This window comes from Mizuhopecten yessoensis, unplaced genomic scaffold (assembly GCF_002113885.1).
Source record: "Mizuhopecten yessoensis strain PY_sf001 unplaced genomic scaffold, ASM211388v2 scaffold8447, whole genome shotgun sequence".
In the NCBI taxonomy this organism is placed as follows: Eukaryota; Metazoa; Mollusca; class Bivalvia; order Pectinida; family Pectinidae; genus Mizuhopecten; species Mizuhopecten yessoensis.
The window spans coordinates 72,408-84,554 of record NW_018407552.1 but is presented as its reverse complement, the minus strand read 5'-3'; the positions used below and the strand labels follow the sequence as shown (position 1 = coordinate 84,554).

Below are 12,147 nucleotides of genomic sequence, written 5' to 3'. Positions count from 1 at the left end.
CAAAAATACGAATATGGCAACACATTTCGAAATAACCTTATCTTCATTGCAAATATCAACAAATAGAAAGCCTACAATGATTTTGTTTTCATTTTGAAAACATTAAAAAAGTAAGATACAAAACATTTAAAAAAACAAATGTGCTGTTGAATAGGGCAGGTACTACCGGAAATAATGGACAAATATGTTAATAAATCTGCCAAACTGTATGCGGGAGACACAATCAAAAGTAAAACAGTCTCTGGAATTTCATTATATCACAAAATAGTTAACGCCTTATTATCCGTTAATTATAATTATAAAGAATGTAGGAGGATAGGGAAGGGTTGTTAATGTAGAGCTTGTTATGATAATGTCTGTCTGTATAGGGAGTCTGGGCTGTCAGGCTGTAGCATAGATGTAAAAATATTGAAATATAAGAAAATATGAATAATATCTAAAATGTGTAACTGAATACAACTGCCGTAGTAAAAATAGGTTTGTTATATAAACTAACCTCCCTACTGGCTCTATATGAATTGCAGGACTGAAAGACCAGACATGTCTGTCTAATATACTGGGAACTCTAAGTACGCTACTCAACCAAACCTTCACATCTGTATCACAACTCAACTCCACAGTCCTAGCAGATCATACCGAAGACTGTGATATCAAATTCGCGACAGCTAGTAGCGAATACTGGAAGTAAGTTTATATAAGCTTAGGGATTTATTATTGAAGAAATTAATATTTGCATGTACTATGAACGCAAAAAATATCGGAGGTAGACTTCAGTATATATAATTACGGCATGTCACTGTGAGTTATATTTCTGAAATAGATATTTGCTTGATTATATTGTAAAGCCGTTACATGACGTGAAATAATTTTTAAGATAATATTTTCACTTGAATTGATCAGATTTGCAAACATGTGTAGCCATACTAGATACATATAGTCTTATAACTTTTGTGATCCCCATTTCCGGTTTATTTCGGGGTCATACATTTTATTGGTCATATCTTTAGATGACTGTTTTGTTGAATATGATTTCCAATGGATGGTTGACCTAGGTATCTAGGTCATGATGATACCTAGGTCATGATCAACTATGTCATTTTTTCAAAAATAACTGTTTTACTTTTGAAACAAATTTTGTAACTAACAATTAATTAGTATCATTAGGGAAATTTATTTTTGATGTTAAACAAGATAAATAATTTGCAACATTAATGTCCCTTTTGTATTACAACGTGTTGATACATATGTACATTTCTCTACACTTACAATTGTCGTTGAGAATAAAAATTGCCATTGTAGCACCTCTAGATCCACTTCAACGACTTAAATGTATATTTGATATACGGTAATATAGGGTTAACATTTAAACCATATTCGATATCAAAATGTCGTCAGAAAGAAAAACCAGTAGGACATCAAAACAAAAATGATGACAACATATTATTACATTAGACAAATTGGTGATTAGGAGACAGTTTGTTTTTATTACTGACAAAAGTTTGTTGTCTTGATCAACAGTCGGTACGTACTGAGGGTTCACGAGTCTGACGGTCTTGAAGACATCGGAAGTGTGAGTCTGAAAAACGTCCTCTGTCTCCTTATCTGCTGGCTCTTCATCTTCTTCTGTCTCATGAAAGGTGTCAAGTCATCGGGAAAGGTAAGATAAATGAAATAAAGTTAATTGTATAACTAGTAACAAAACTGGAGCTACTTTCCAAATAGTCAAAAGCAAATACTTAATTTATCCTTCAAGATGAAAAATATTGATATGAAGTAATCTGACATTGAGACAGATTTTTTTTATAAATGTGTATTGTTGAGGATTCTACTCAATTTACGAATATTGTATAGCGTATTTTAATACATTATACACTTATTAACTTAAAAGAGAGCTGGTTCCAAAAAGAAATATATGTATATAAGTCGTAGTTGATACAAGCTTCAGAAAGAAGAAATACGTTCAAGTTTACAAAACAAAATCAACCGATATGTAATTATCGTATTAACATTTGTATTCGAATTCTATATTGTACAAAAAGTGTGTTTATATATTGGACGGCTTTGCTGATAAATAGCTTCAAGTGGTTCAAAAAATGAATTAGTCGGATTGTATGAGAAGAAGAAGACTTTGGTTTTAATTCAAATAGCATATGAGACTATGAGACATTGACATAACCATGTCGTAATGGCGTGTTCTAGGTAGTATATTTCACCGCCACCTTCCCTTACGTCGTCCTCCTCATTCTGCTGATCCGTGGCGTCACCCTCCCAGGCTACTACAAAGGAATCGAGTTCTACATCTTCCCTAAATGGGAGCTGCTGAAAAACCCAAAGGTATTCTATATTTCATTTATTCATAATAATATTTAGCCACTTTTTATCTAATATTTAATGAATTAATTGTTGGTTTCGTTAAGGGAATCTGAATAGTTATTTATTTAGAGGTTTTTTCTGTGGAATTTGCATCTTCAAAAGGGAGGTAACTTTTAGATATGAATAATCGTTTCAGAGAAGGATTTTTTTCATCTATGTTTAATATACATCTATTTTTTCTTTTTTCATGCGGAATAAAAAAAGAATAATGCGCAAATATTGTTTTTTATGTTTATACATAGAATGAAAATAGTTCTATACCATGATGCAGTGCAATTCATTTTTGTTCGTACTGTGTCTATTACCAATTCTTTAAAGGTGCTAACACCTATGTGTGTGCTACGTTCTCCATGATGCTTACCAGTCAACTAATATAAAAATGTGGGATGATCGACGGAGATTAGTCATTTAGAAAAAATGTCATACATATACCAAATACGCAGATCGCATTAGAAGAATTGTTTTCTTTTCATAACACCAAATATATTTCAAAACACTACGACGTTATTGGCGTTATCGTCGACTGTTGAATTGATCATTTATTATCCATGATGGATTTTAGACATTTAAAACAAAACTTCAATTACTTCAGGCAATGTTTTCTCAATTGTGTTTATAACTTTCATCAAATAAGGAAACAAGAAGAGACGCGTAACTTAAAAAGCAATAATTTCAGATAACACGTCTCCTTTACGCACTCTTTTATCAAACAATAACACAGTACTGTGATTTCTATGATATCAGTCCTACATCATAATCCCTGCTGTTACAGGTATGGGGGGATGCTGCCACCCAGATATTTTACTCGCTCGGACCAGCCTTTGGGGGTCTTCTCACCATGGCTAGTTACAATAAGTTTAACAACAACTGTCTGCGGTAAGTTAACCAAACGTCCCACTCTAATATACTGACGGTTATAATTTGCCTAACAAATCAAAATGTATTCAGTGGAATAATATAAGGAAGAAAATTTGTTTAACTCCATATAAACCCTCAGAATCATTGTCCGATGGTAATACATTAAACTGTAGGTTTGAAAGAGCATTTATATATAAATATATATACTTTTATCAATTATTAATATGTAATTATGATTCTAGGATCACTTTATTATCAGCCTGTCACGTGAACAGCAACCAAGAAAATATTTGTAAACATGCCATTTTATATAAAATAGTTTTGTTTAATAAGTGATTTAAGTTGGAGTTTGATGCTGTTTCACACCGGCACTTAAAAAAACAAAAACAAAAACAAACAAAAAACCAAGAAGATTCTTTATTCATAGATGTTTTATTAATCTATTATACAACACTTCTGACTCAAATTCAATCAATTCAGCTTGCCCGAATGATCTTATTACCGTCTGGCAAAATGACCATCTAGCGATAAAGTGTTTTCCGTGAAGAAAATGTGTAAAAGAAATAGCAAGAAGGAAAGTAACAACGGTTGATTTTCTTTTGGTTATTTGATAAAACTCAACAGATTATTAGTTGTCTGTGTAATATGATTATTCTAGAAAATGTACAAATTGATTTCGAATTCTGTAATTGGTTGGAATGTAGATAAAACACAGTTTTCCTATCACCTGTTCCTGCAATAGTGGCAATCAAGTGGTCCTAATATCATGAAACGAGTTTAGGTAAATAAACCACGTTAAATCGCTCACACCTTTCATTTTAAGACAGTATTACTAAAGCCATTGATAGAAATGAATTCAACAATCCGAATTCATCCTTTGTTTTCAGTGACGCTGTGATTGTATCGTTCATCAACTGTGGTACCAGTGTGTTTGCTGGCTTCGCTATTTTCTCACTACTTGGTTACATTTCCCATACCACCAACGTGCCAATCGATAAGGTGGCAGATAGCGGTAGGTATTGGATAATTAAACACATCACATTGACTAACACTGAGGAGACATAAAAACATAACAAACAATCATCAGACATACTTTTATTCCGGATTTATAATATAACATTGAGTGATATAGTTATAACTTAAGGTATTTTCACCCCAGAAAGGACGTCAAAAGCAATTTACATTTGACCTTTGTTGACCCAACCACCATAAGCCCTCGCTAATCCAGCCACCACTAATTCATAATATTCAAGTCAGCAGTAATCCAGGTGTTTCACTGGTATATAATTAGTATTTTATGAGATATTTTGGCTATTTTGTTCTAAAAATGGTGACAGGAAGATTATCGTGCTCTACTGTTTATAACTCATACATCAATTTCGATTGATACCTGTTGTCATATGTGATACGTTATCAGGCATATTAAGGTTAAGTCTATTGGGCATGTCTTACTTCACTTGCATTTGCACAGCGTATTGTACAACTTACAAATTCATTAAAGCTGAATGATACCAAAAACGCCTAATTCATTGACATACAATATTATGTTGGCTTAGATATATTATAATTAAACACTCTACCTTATGTTGCTACACAGGTCCAGGGTTGGCCTTCATTGCCTACCCAGAAGGCATTGCCAAACTGCCCAGTCCACCAATATTCGCCTTCCTCTTCTTCTTCATGTTGTTTACTCTCGGACTTGACAGCCAGGTAAGTTGTCATCATGACAGTGAAAATATTGAATCTACTTTTTCTTATTTTCACTATTTTTGCGAATGCTTAGTTATAATGACATATTTGATAGAACCTGTATTTGCGCATGTACGAACAGTTTCTTATTCCTAGTCTACTTGAGACCGAATAAATGTTCGCAAGATCTTTAAATTGGCGACTGAATATCATTAGCATGTACCCGAAGTTTTACGTTAACAATAGTAATGACACCCATTGTTTGTGACAATTTGTCATTTTATCGTTTTTTTATTACTCGATCGATATTCAACATAAACATTAGTTATGGCTTATTTTGCGAGTTTTTAAAAATATTTTTCTTCAGAACATATTAAAATTTTGGCCACACATCCTAGATTTCGTACACATTGGTTTAGTCATACAACTTTATACAAGGATTTGTCATAGGTTATTACAATAGATCTACGACCTCTCTTTTTCTAATCAATCTAATTGATAGAAAAATACGCTATTCATTGCTTGTACATAACAGCAAAAATAACATAAAAAGGTTGTTTTCGCACCAGCTACGGCTAGGGGAGCGTAGTAAAATGAGAAAAATAAATCACGAAAACATCGCTCTACGAAAAAGGTGCAAAACACAGTATTATACTTTTGTTGTAAGGATGCAGATCTCATTGTAAATGTAAAGTCGATTATTGATATAACTGTTTATGGAGTGTATAAAGTAATATTTTCACTCGATAGTTCGCCATGATGGAGACAGTCATCAGCGGCATCACAGACGTGTTTCCTAGGCAGCTAAGGAGTAGAAAGGCGCTCTTTACATTCTTCTGCTGTATGGTGGGGTTCGTATTGGGTATACCCCAGACGTGTAAGGTAAGCTGACGATAATCCTTACTGACAACTTCCCACTAAAACCAACACCTCAAGAAACATTCTGAAAATACATTTCTACGGCATGTATACAATTCGATATTGGAGACATGGTAGTCTAGTGGTAGGACGCCGGGCTCGTGACCGAAGGGTTGAGGGTTCGAGTCACGGCACGAGCAAGATACTTTACTCCGCTTGTTCCAGTAAACTCAGCTGTAAATGTGCTTTCCAGGGAGTTGAGAAAGATATTGGCTGGTTGCAAAGGCCCTATATATATAACTGGGACGGATTATAATTTACGAACCGCTTTGAGACGACCTACGAACTAGTTTGTGATAAAACGGTATATAAGAACCTCGAATTATTATTATTATTATTATCAATTATACATTTTTTTTCTTTACTCAACAAAAGGACCTTAATGCATTATGATAAGATACAAATATTGGTAACTTAAAGGATCCACAAGAGATATACCACGCTGTTGAAAACATATATATCAAACCAATACTAAGTTAAAATCAACGTGTTTTAATTTAATATAGGCGTACTGCACAGTATTAACTCAACTATTTCAACTTTCCTTTTGGATAGGATAAATAAATAAATAACTCTTGCAACGAAGATTTTGTAGATTCTTATTTATCTTATCTTGACGATTTGAAAGTAACTGACTTTAAATTTCTGTTTCAATGATTACAGGGAGGTATATACCTGCTCACACTTGTTGATTGGTACTCTGGTAGCTACAATCTCATGATCGTCAGCTTCGTTGAAATTGTAGGAATTATCTACGTATACGGTGAGTCATCAGTAACCATATTTAGTTTATAGCGTTATATAAGTAAATATAGTATTAAAATATAAAATTGAACCATTTATTAATATAAAAAAATTAACCCGTTGAGTATAATTGTTATCTAAATCAGTAGACAATTATACGAGTATCACTTGCATCAAATAGAGTTCCATCAAGTTTTAGATTAATGCGATTCGTCCGTTAGTAGTTATTCTTTAAATCATCGGTAACTAACAGTAACGGCATGTAGAATAATACCGTAATATTTTGGTTACCATGATCAATGATTAGTTGAAATGTAAATTGTTGTGATGAATATATGATCTCATTTCAACAGGAATCAATAACTTCCGCCAAGATATCGAACTGATGTTGGGAAAAAAAAGTCCGATTGTATGGGCTTATTTCTACACGATGTGGTTCGTCGTTACTCCACTAGCCATTTTTGTAAGTACACATTAGAAGATATCAGGAAGTATTGGCCTATATACATGTACGTATGGTCAGTTCACCTACTCTGTATATAGCTAAATGAATGCAGCCTTACTTTTATATACTCTGTATATCGACATCGAAGCTCGATAATCTTAATAATATCATCTAAACTGAATTGAGTAATTTAGCTCAACGTATATGTGCTTATTTCACCTATTATGCGTGTAGCTCTATAAGCATGTGCTTATTTCAGCCAATCTATAAAGAGTCTTAAATCTCAATGTGTATAGTCTCATTTAAACCTCTTCTTATATCGTCATAAAGCCCAATGTGTATGTGCTTATTTCGCCTACTCCGTATGACATGATATGTACCCTTATTTCGCCTACTCCGTCTGATATTATATGTACCTTTTTTTCGCCTTCTCCGTATGACATGATATGTACCCTTATTTCGCCTGCTCCGTATGATATATGTACCCTTATTTCGCCTCCTCCGTCTGATATTATATGTACCTTTTTTTCGCCTTCTCCGTATGATACTATATGTATCCTTATTTCGCCTCCTCCGTATGATATATGTACCCTTATTTCGCCTTCTCCGTATGATATATGTACCCTTATTTCGCCTTCGCCGTATGATATATGTACCCTTATTTCGCCTACTCCGTATGATATTATATGTACCCCTATTTCGCCTACTCCGTATGATACTATATGTATCCTTATTTCGCCTACTCCGTCTGATATTATATGTACCCCTATTTTGAATGTATCAACAAAAATGATCAATCCAGTCATGGAGCTGAATACCTATAGGTTCATTCATCCAATCAATACACGTCGTACAGCTGAACAAATGTAAGCGTATTTTGTCTGTGTTTGGTCAAGGAATTCAAATAAGTTAAGCTACATTGTCTAGTGAGTATAAAGTCATAAAAGGGACCTCCATAAGTATAGGTTCATTTCACGTCCTCTGTATAAATTAATAAACAGCAGTTGATTAATATAGAAAAAAAATGTGTATAAGCACTTCACATGATATGTAAATTAGTCATAAAGCTTAATGATTAAAGTATTTTTTTCACTAGTTAGAAAATGTATAACGGTATTAATAACATATATAAAAGATCCATTTGATACCATATGTATATAGTACCATGGAAAATAACAGATATAAGCGTGACATGATATTAGGAAATCAAAACACAGTTAGTTTTAAACTGTAGGCTGTACTTATCACTGTTATAATCTCACGTCAGGAAATGAAAACTGGAAATATGTTGGCAATAGAAAAATACCAATCAGGTATAAATGCATCCCGCATCTTCGAATATTTTAAAGTGATAATTTAAATCCAACTTTCAACATTTCATTAATACGTAAGACACAATTTCAAGCATAGATAGTCCAGAGGTGTTATTTTCTAAAAACAAAATGCATTTAAGTCAGGCCTACTGTATCAACGAATACCGTTATTATGTTGAAACTGTAATTTTAATCGCAGGTAAATAAACAAATCCAGGAGGTGGCAGACTGTAATGTTAGCCTCTATTTAATACGAAGAAATAACCTTTAACATATGCTATGTTTAAGATATCATCATGGAGTATTTTCTTGTTCACCCGTATCAGAATGATCCCCGCTGTTACGGTTAAGTTCATTACCTATCGGTATGGCTATTTTTTATGCATGCTATTTGTCCTAAAGTGTGAAATTCAATTCCAATAAAAAGGTTTAAAGACATCTAAAAATATGTACTAGTTCCCTTAAAAATGTGTTACATCTTGGAAAAATCAATATCAGAAAGGTATACTTGTTAGTTATTGTTTGTTTCGGAAGGTTGGTATCAAAACGGTTAACACTGAATTCCGCTAAGTATGTTCGCTATGTCACACTAATAAACATGCGCCTATCCACATGCACAGTTTAAATAAATGAATTGAAAGCAGGAAGTGTTTGAATGTGTACCTGCATTGGAATTAGAGAAATGAAATAACTTCGACTGTTTTACAACTGCAGTTCATCGTGATCATGATGGCTATCAATTACTCACCCGCCGTGCTGGGAGACTACACTTTCCCACCCTTTGCTGAGGCCATCGGCTGGATGATGGTATTGGCGCCCCTTATGCTAATCATAATTGGTGCAATAGTCCAGATTGTGAGGAAGGGAGGGGTAAGTAAATTTTACACTTTTGTTTTGTAAATATTTGTTCATGAACTTTTCCATGACATTCATGTTTTTGCATGACACCATGCAGATAACTTTTTTGGGATCAGCAGCGTAGAAAAATAAACCAGCTTTATACATATTTTTGACTAATAGGCATAGTAATGCAAATCTTCAATATCGTTTTACAGGTTAGTGCCGCCATCAAATCAGAACCACATTGGGGTCCTTCCGCTGACAAGGACCGCAAAGGCCCAAGATATGCCCCCATTCAGAACCTACAAGCCGTCCCTGGAGGAAACGGCCACTTCCCATCAAATGTAGGCTACAACAGCGACAAGGGTAACCTCTACATGGTTGGGCAGGACAACAAAGGCATGAACCCGGACGCGGAACGGCTTTAATACTGTAATGAACGTCTGATCGCCGGAAGCTGATGACAGTTACAAGCGACAACTGACTGCTAACAAAACACAGGAAGTTCTCTTGGCCATCTGTACTAGACCACCAATATGGAATGTACGCCATGGCCCTATTAAACTTAGCTTGCATTCATAAGGATGAGTCTGTGCTTGAAGTCAATATTCGCATGACCGCCTTTTTCTATATAGATATTTAGTCCGACCCGCTGACTTTTCACGCAGTTTTATGTGTGTCATGCGACCATTAGTAGGTAGTGTACGGATATAGAAGGAAAGGGCACACATTCCCCTAAACTCAGACAACAATTCAATTTGTTTCAAAACCTGGTATTTTAAAAGTATTGTATGTATCTACCCCTAGAATATATAAAGTGTCTCCTTAGAATTCGAGTGGACTTTACAATGCTCCAGCACACACACACGCACGCCATATTGAAGCTGTATCACATGTGTCCCCTATCATCAACATGAAATCCTGTAGTTAATGGCGCGAAACGGTGAACCGATCACGATATGTTTCTATCTATCAGACAGTTTAAGAACAATTCGAATGCTTCCTATTTGACGCCATTTCTATCTTTTGAAGAAAGTCGTTTTTTTATTGGCAAATACAAATTTCAAAACGAAATATACAATATACCATGTGTATTGCCACACCAATGAGTGGAGTGTTTTTTACTCTGTGAAATCCAGCTACATAGTATGGTAATATATAATGATATAATTCTCATATGCTCAAGTACATTCGGAACTTACATGTAACATAGAAAAGCACATGTTGTACTGGTTATATTTGTTTCCTATCTAACGTCTTCATGTAACTATGTTAGATATGTTTGCTCTTCATTGACTGTGTAACTAGTCTATTGGTTATTTTTATAATTTAATGCCTCGTGTTCATTTTACATATCAAGTTATACGTTTTATTGCAGTATACCTGACAAAATTCACTTTATTTTTTATTTTATTTTAATGCAAAGAATACATTTTATTTTGGGTGAATTCGTAAGTGTCTGATGTTACCTATGATAATTGTCTTTTAACGTTAAAATTTGGAAAAGTCACTGTGTCAGAATGCATGAACACGTGTTTCATTTACGTTATAGTAGAGTGTGTAACCTCCCTTATTAAAATAAAGCTATTCCATGTTAATCATATAATACACATTTTAATACGCAAAAAGTCATTTATGTTAATAAGAGATAAGTAGCCATATAAAATGTCATACTCCGAAATGCAACGGTTATAGCCATATACAATCTGATATAATGGATAACAAAGGTAATTATCTAGACAGAATACCATGCTATGGACAACAATGATAATAATTCGCCATATAGAATCCTACATTATGGAAAACAACTTTAATGTAAAATCCTATACATACGACATTTTGTGTGTGTTACATGAGTTAATAGTGCATGATAGCTAGGTTTTTTTCTGTAAGTGAAAATTAATGGTTTGCAGCCAGTCTTCTATCATCTATATATATGCGAAGGGTAAGCTACTTGCAGTAATGGGATCGATATTTTAACTAGAGAAAATACATCAAAGTAACACTGTGGTCTCCGCTATACAATTCAACTCACACTGCAGGGAGTTTGTAGAATAGAAATTTTGCGTATTTTTTTTATAACAGTCAGACCTCGTTTTCTCAATGGAAATGGATCCTAAAAAACATAGAAACGCACAGGGCATTACTAAATATAGTCTAATTAAAAGCTAATTTTACCGATATCATTTAACGAGGTCTGACTGCACTATGCTTAATTAGTTTGTAGAATGTTCTGTGGACAGTATTGTAGGTATACCCGTGGACAGTATTGTAGGTATACCCGTGGACAGTTTGTAGGTATACCCGTACCCGTGGACAGTATTGTAGGTATACCCGTGGACAGTATTGTAGGTATACCCGTGGACAGTTCCTCTTACATGTTTCCTGTTAGTACTGTATCATGTGCACGTAAGAAAATCTTTGTATATTATAAGCAGATATTTTTATTAATAAAATCTGATAATCCATTATTTGAGTTAGATTATTAAATTTGATTTCTTTCAGGATCTCTGTGACCGAGTATTTTAGAAGTTTGGTTTCGTAAAATTGTTTTTATAGCCATATCTGTGAGTGATACAGCCTTGATGCATAAGAAACGTATCTATTTATCGTATAAAGATCCAGGGGATCCAAACTCGAAACAGGCTCTTGCGAAGCTCACTAAAACACGTGCATAACACGGTTTTATTATTTGTTTTGTCAGTTAGTGAACTCTACATCCGACCGAATGGAACTCCCAATGCTCATTGCACATGTCATTTGGACCTTTTTAATTCCTTTACCCTATTCCCCGAGTGTTCTTTGGTATGCTACAAGTGACATAAATGGATTAAATTAGGCTGTTGGCAAAACTCATGTATCCCTGAAATACAAGTGAAATAAGCTCATCAATGATCCAAAATTAAAATTCAAGTACGTCTAATTGTATTTACTTTTGAAAAATCGTTTGTCTCGTCAAAATGTATG

At 34.1% G+C, this 12,147-nt stretch overlaps 1 protein-coding gene across 3 annotated transcripts in view; it reads left to right on the top strand.

Annotated features, from left to right (window-relative positions):
* LOC110455975 (sodium-dependent proline transporter-like) overlaps positions 1-11,649 on the top strand; it is a 28,676-nt gene extending 17,027 nt beyond the window's left edge. For 2 of the 3 annotated variants that reach the window (XM_021506463.1, XM_021506462.1), the window contains exons 5-15: positions 525-684; positions 1,519-1,657; positions 2,200-2,334; positions 3,146-3,249; positions 4,119-4,243; positions 4,829-4,941; positions 5,671-5,802; positions 6,502-6,601; positions 6,936-7,045; positions 9,055-9,210; positions 9,396-11,649. In XM_021506463.1, coding sequence (XP_021362138.1) covers positions 525-684; positions 1,519-1,657; positions 2,200-2,334; positions 3,146-3,249; positions 4,119-4,243; positions 4,829-4,941; positions 5,671-5,802; positions 6,502-6,601; positions 6,936-7,045; positions 9,055-9,210; positions 9,396-9,608 — 1,487 coding nt within the window. In that variant the 3' untranslated portion in view covers positions 9,609-11,649. The remainder of the gene's footprint in view (positions 1-524; positions 685-1,518; positions 1,658-2,199; positions 2,335-3,145; positions 3,250-4,118; positions 4,244-4,828; positions 4,942-5,670; positions 5,803-6,501; positions 6,602-6,935; positions 7,046-9,054; positions 9,211-9,395) is intronic. The other variant, XR_002463533.1, reaches the window with a different exon arrangement.
* Positions 11,650-12,147: the final 498 nt, after the last annotated feature.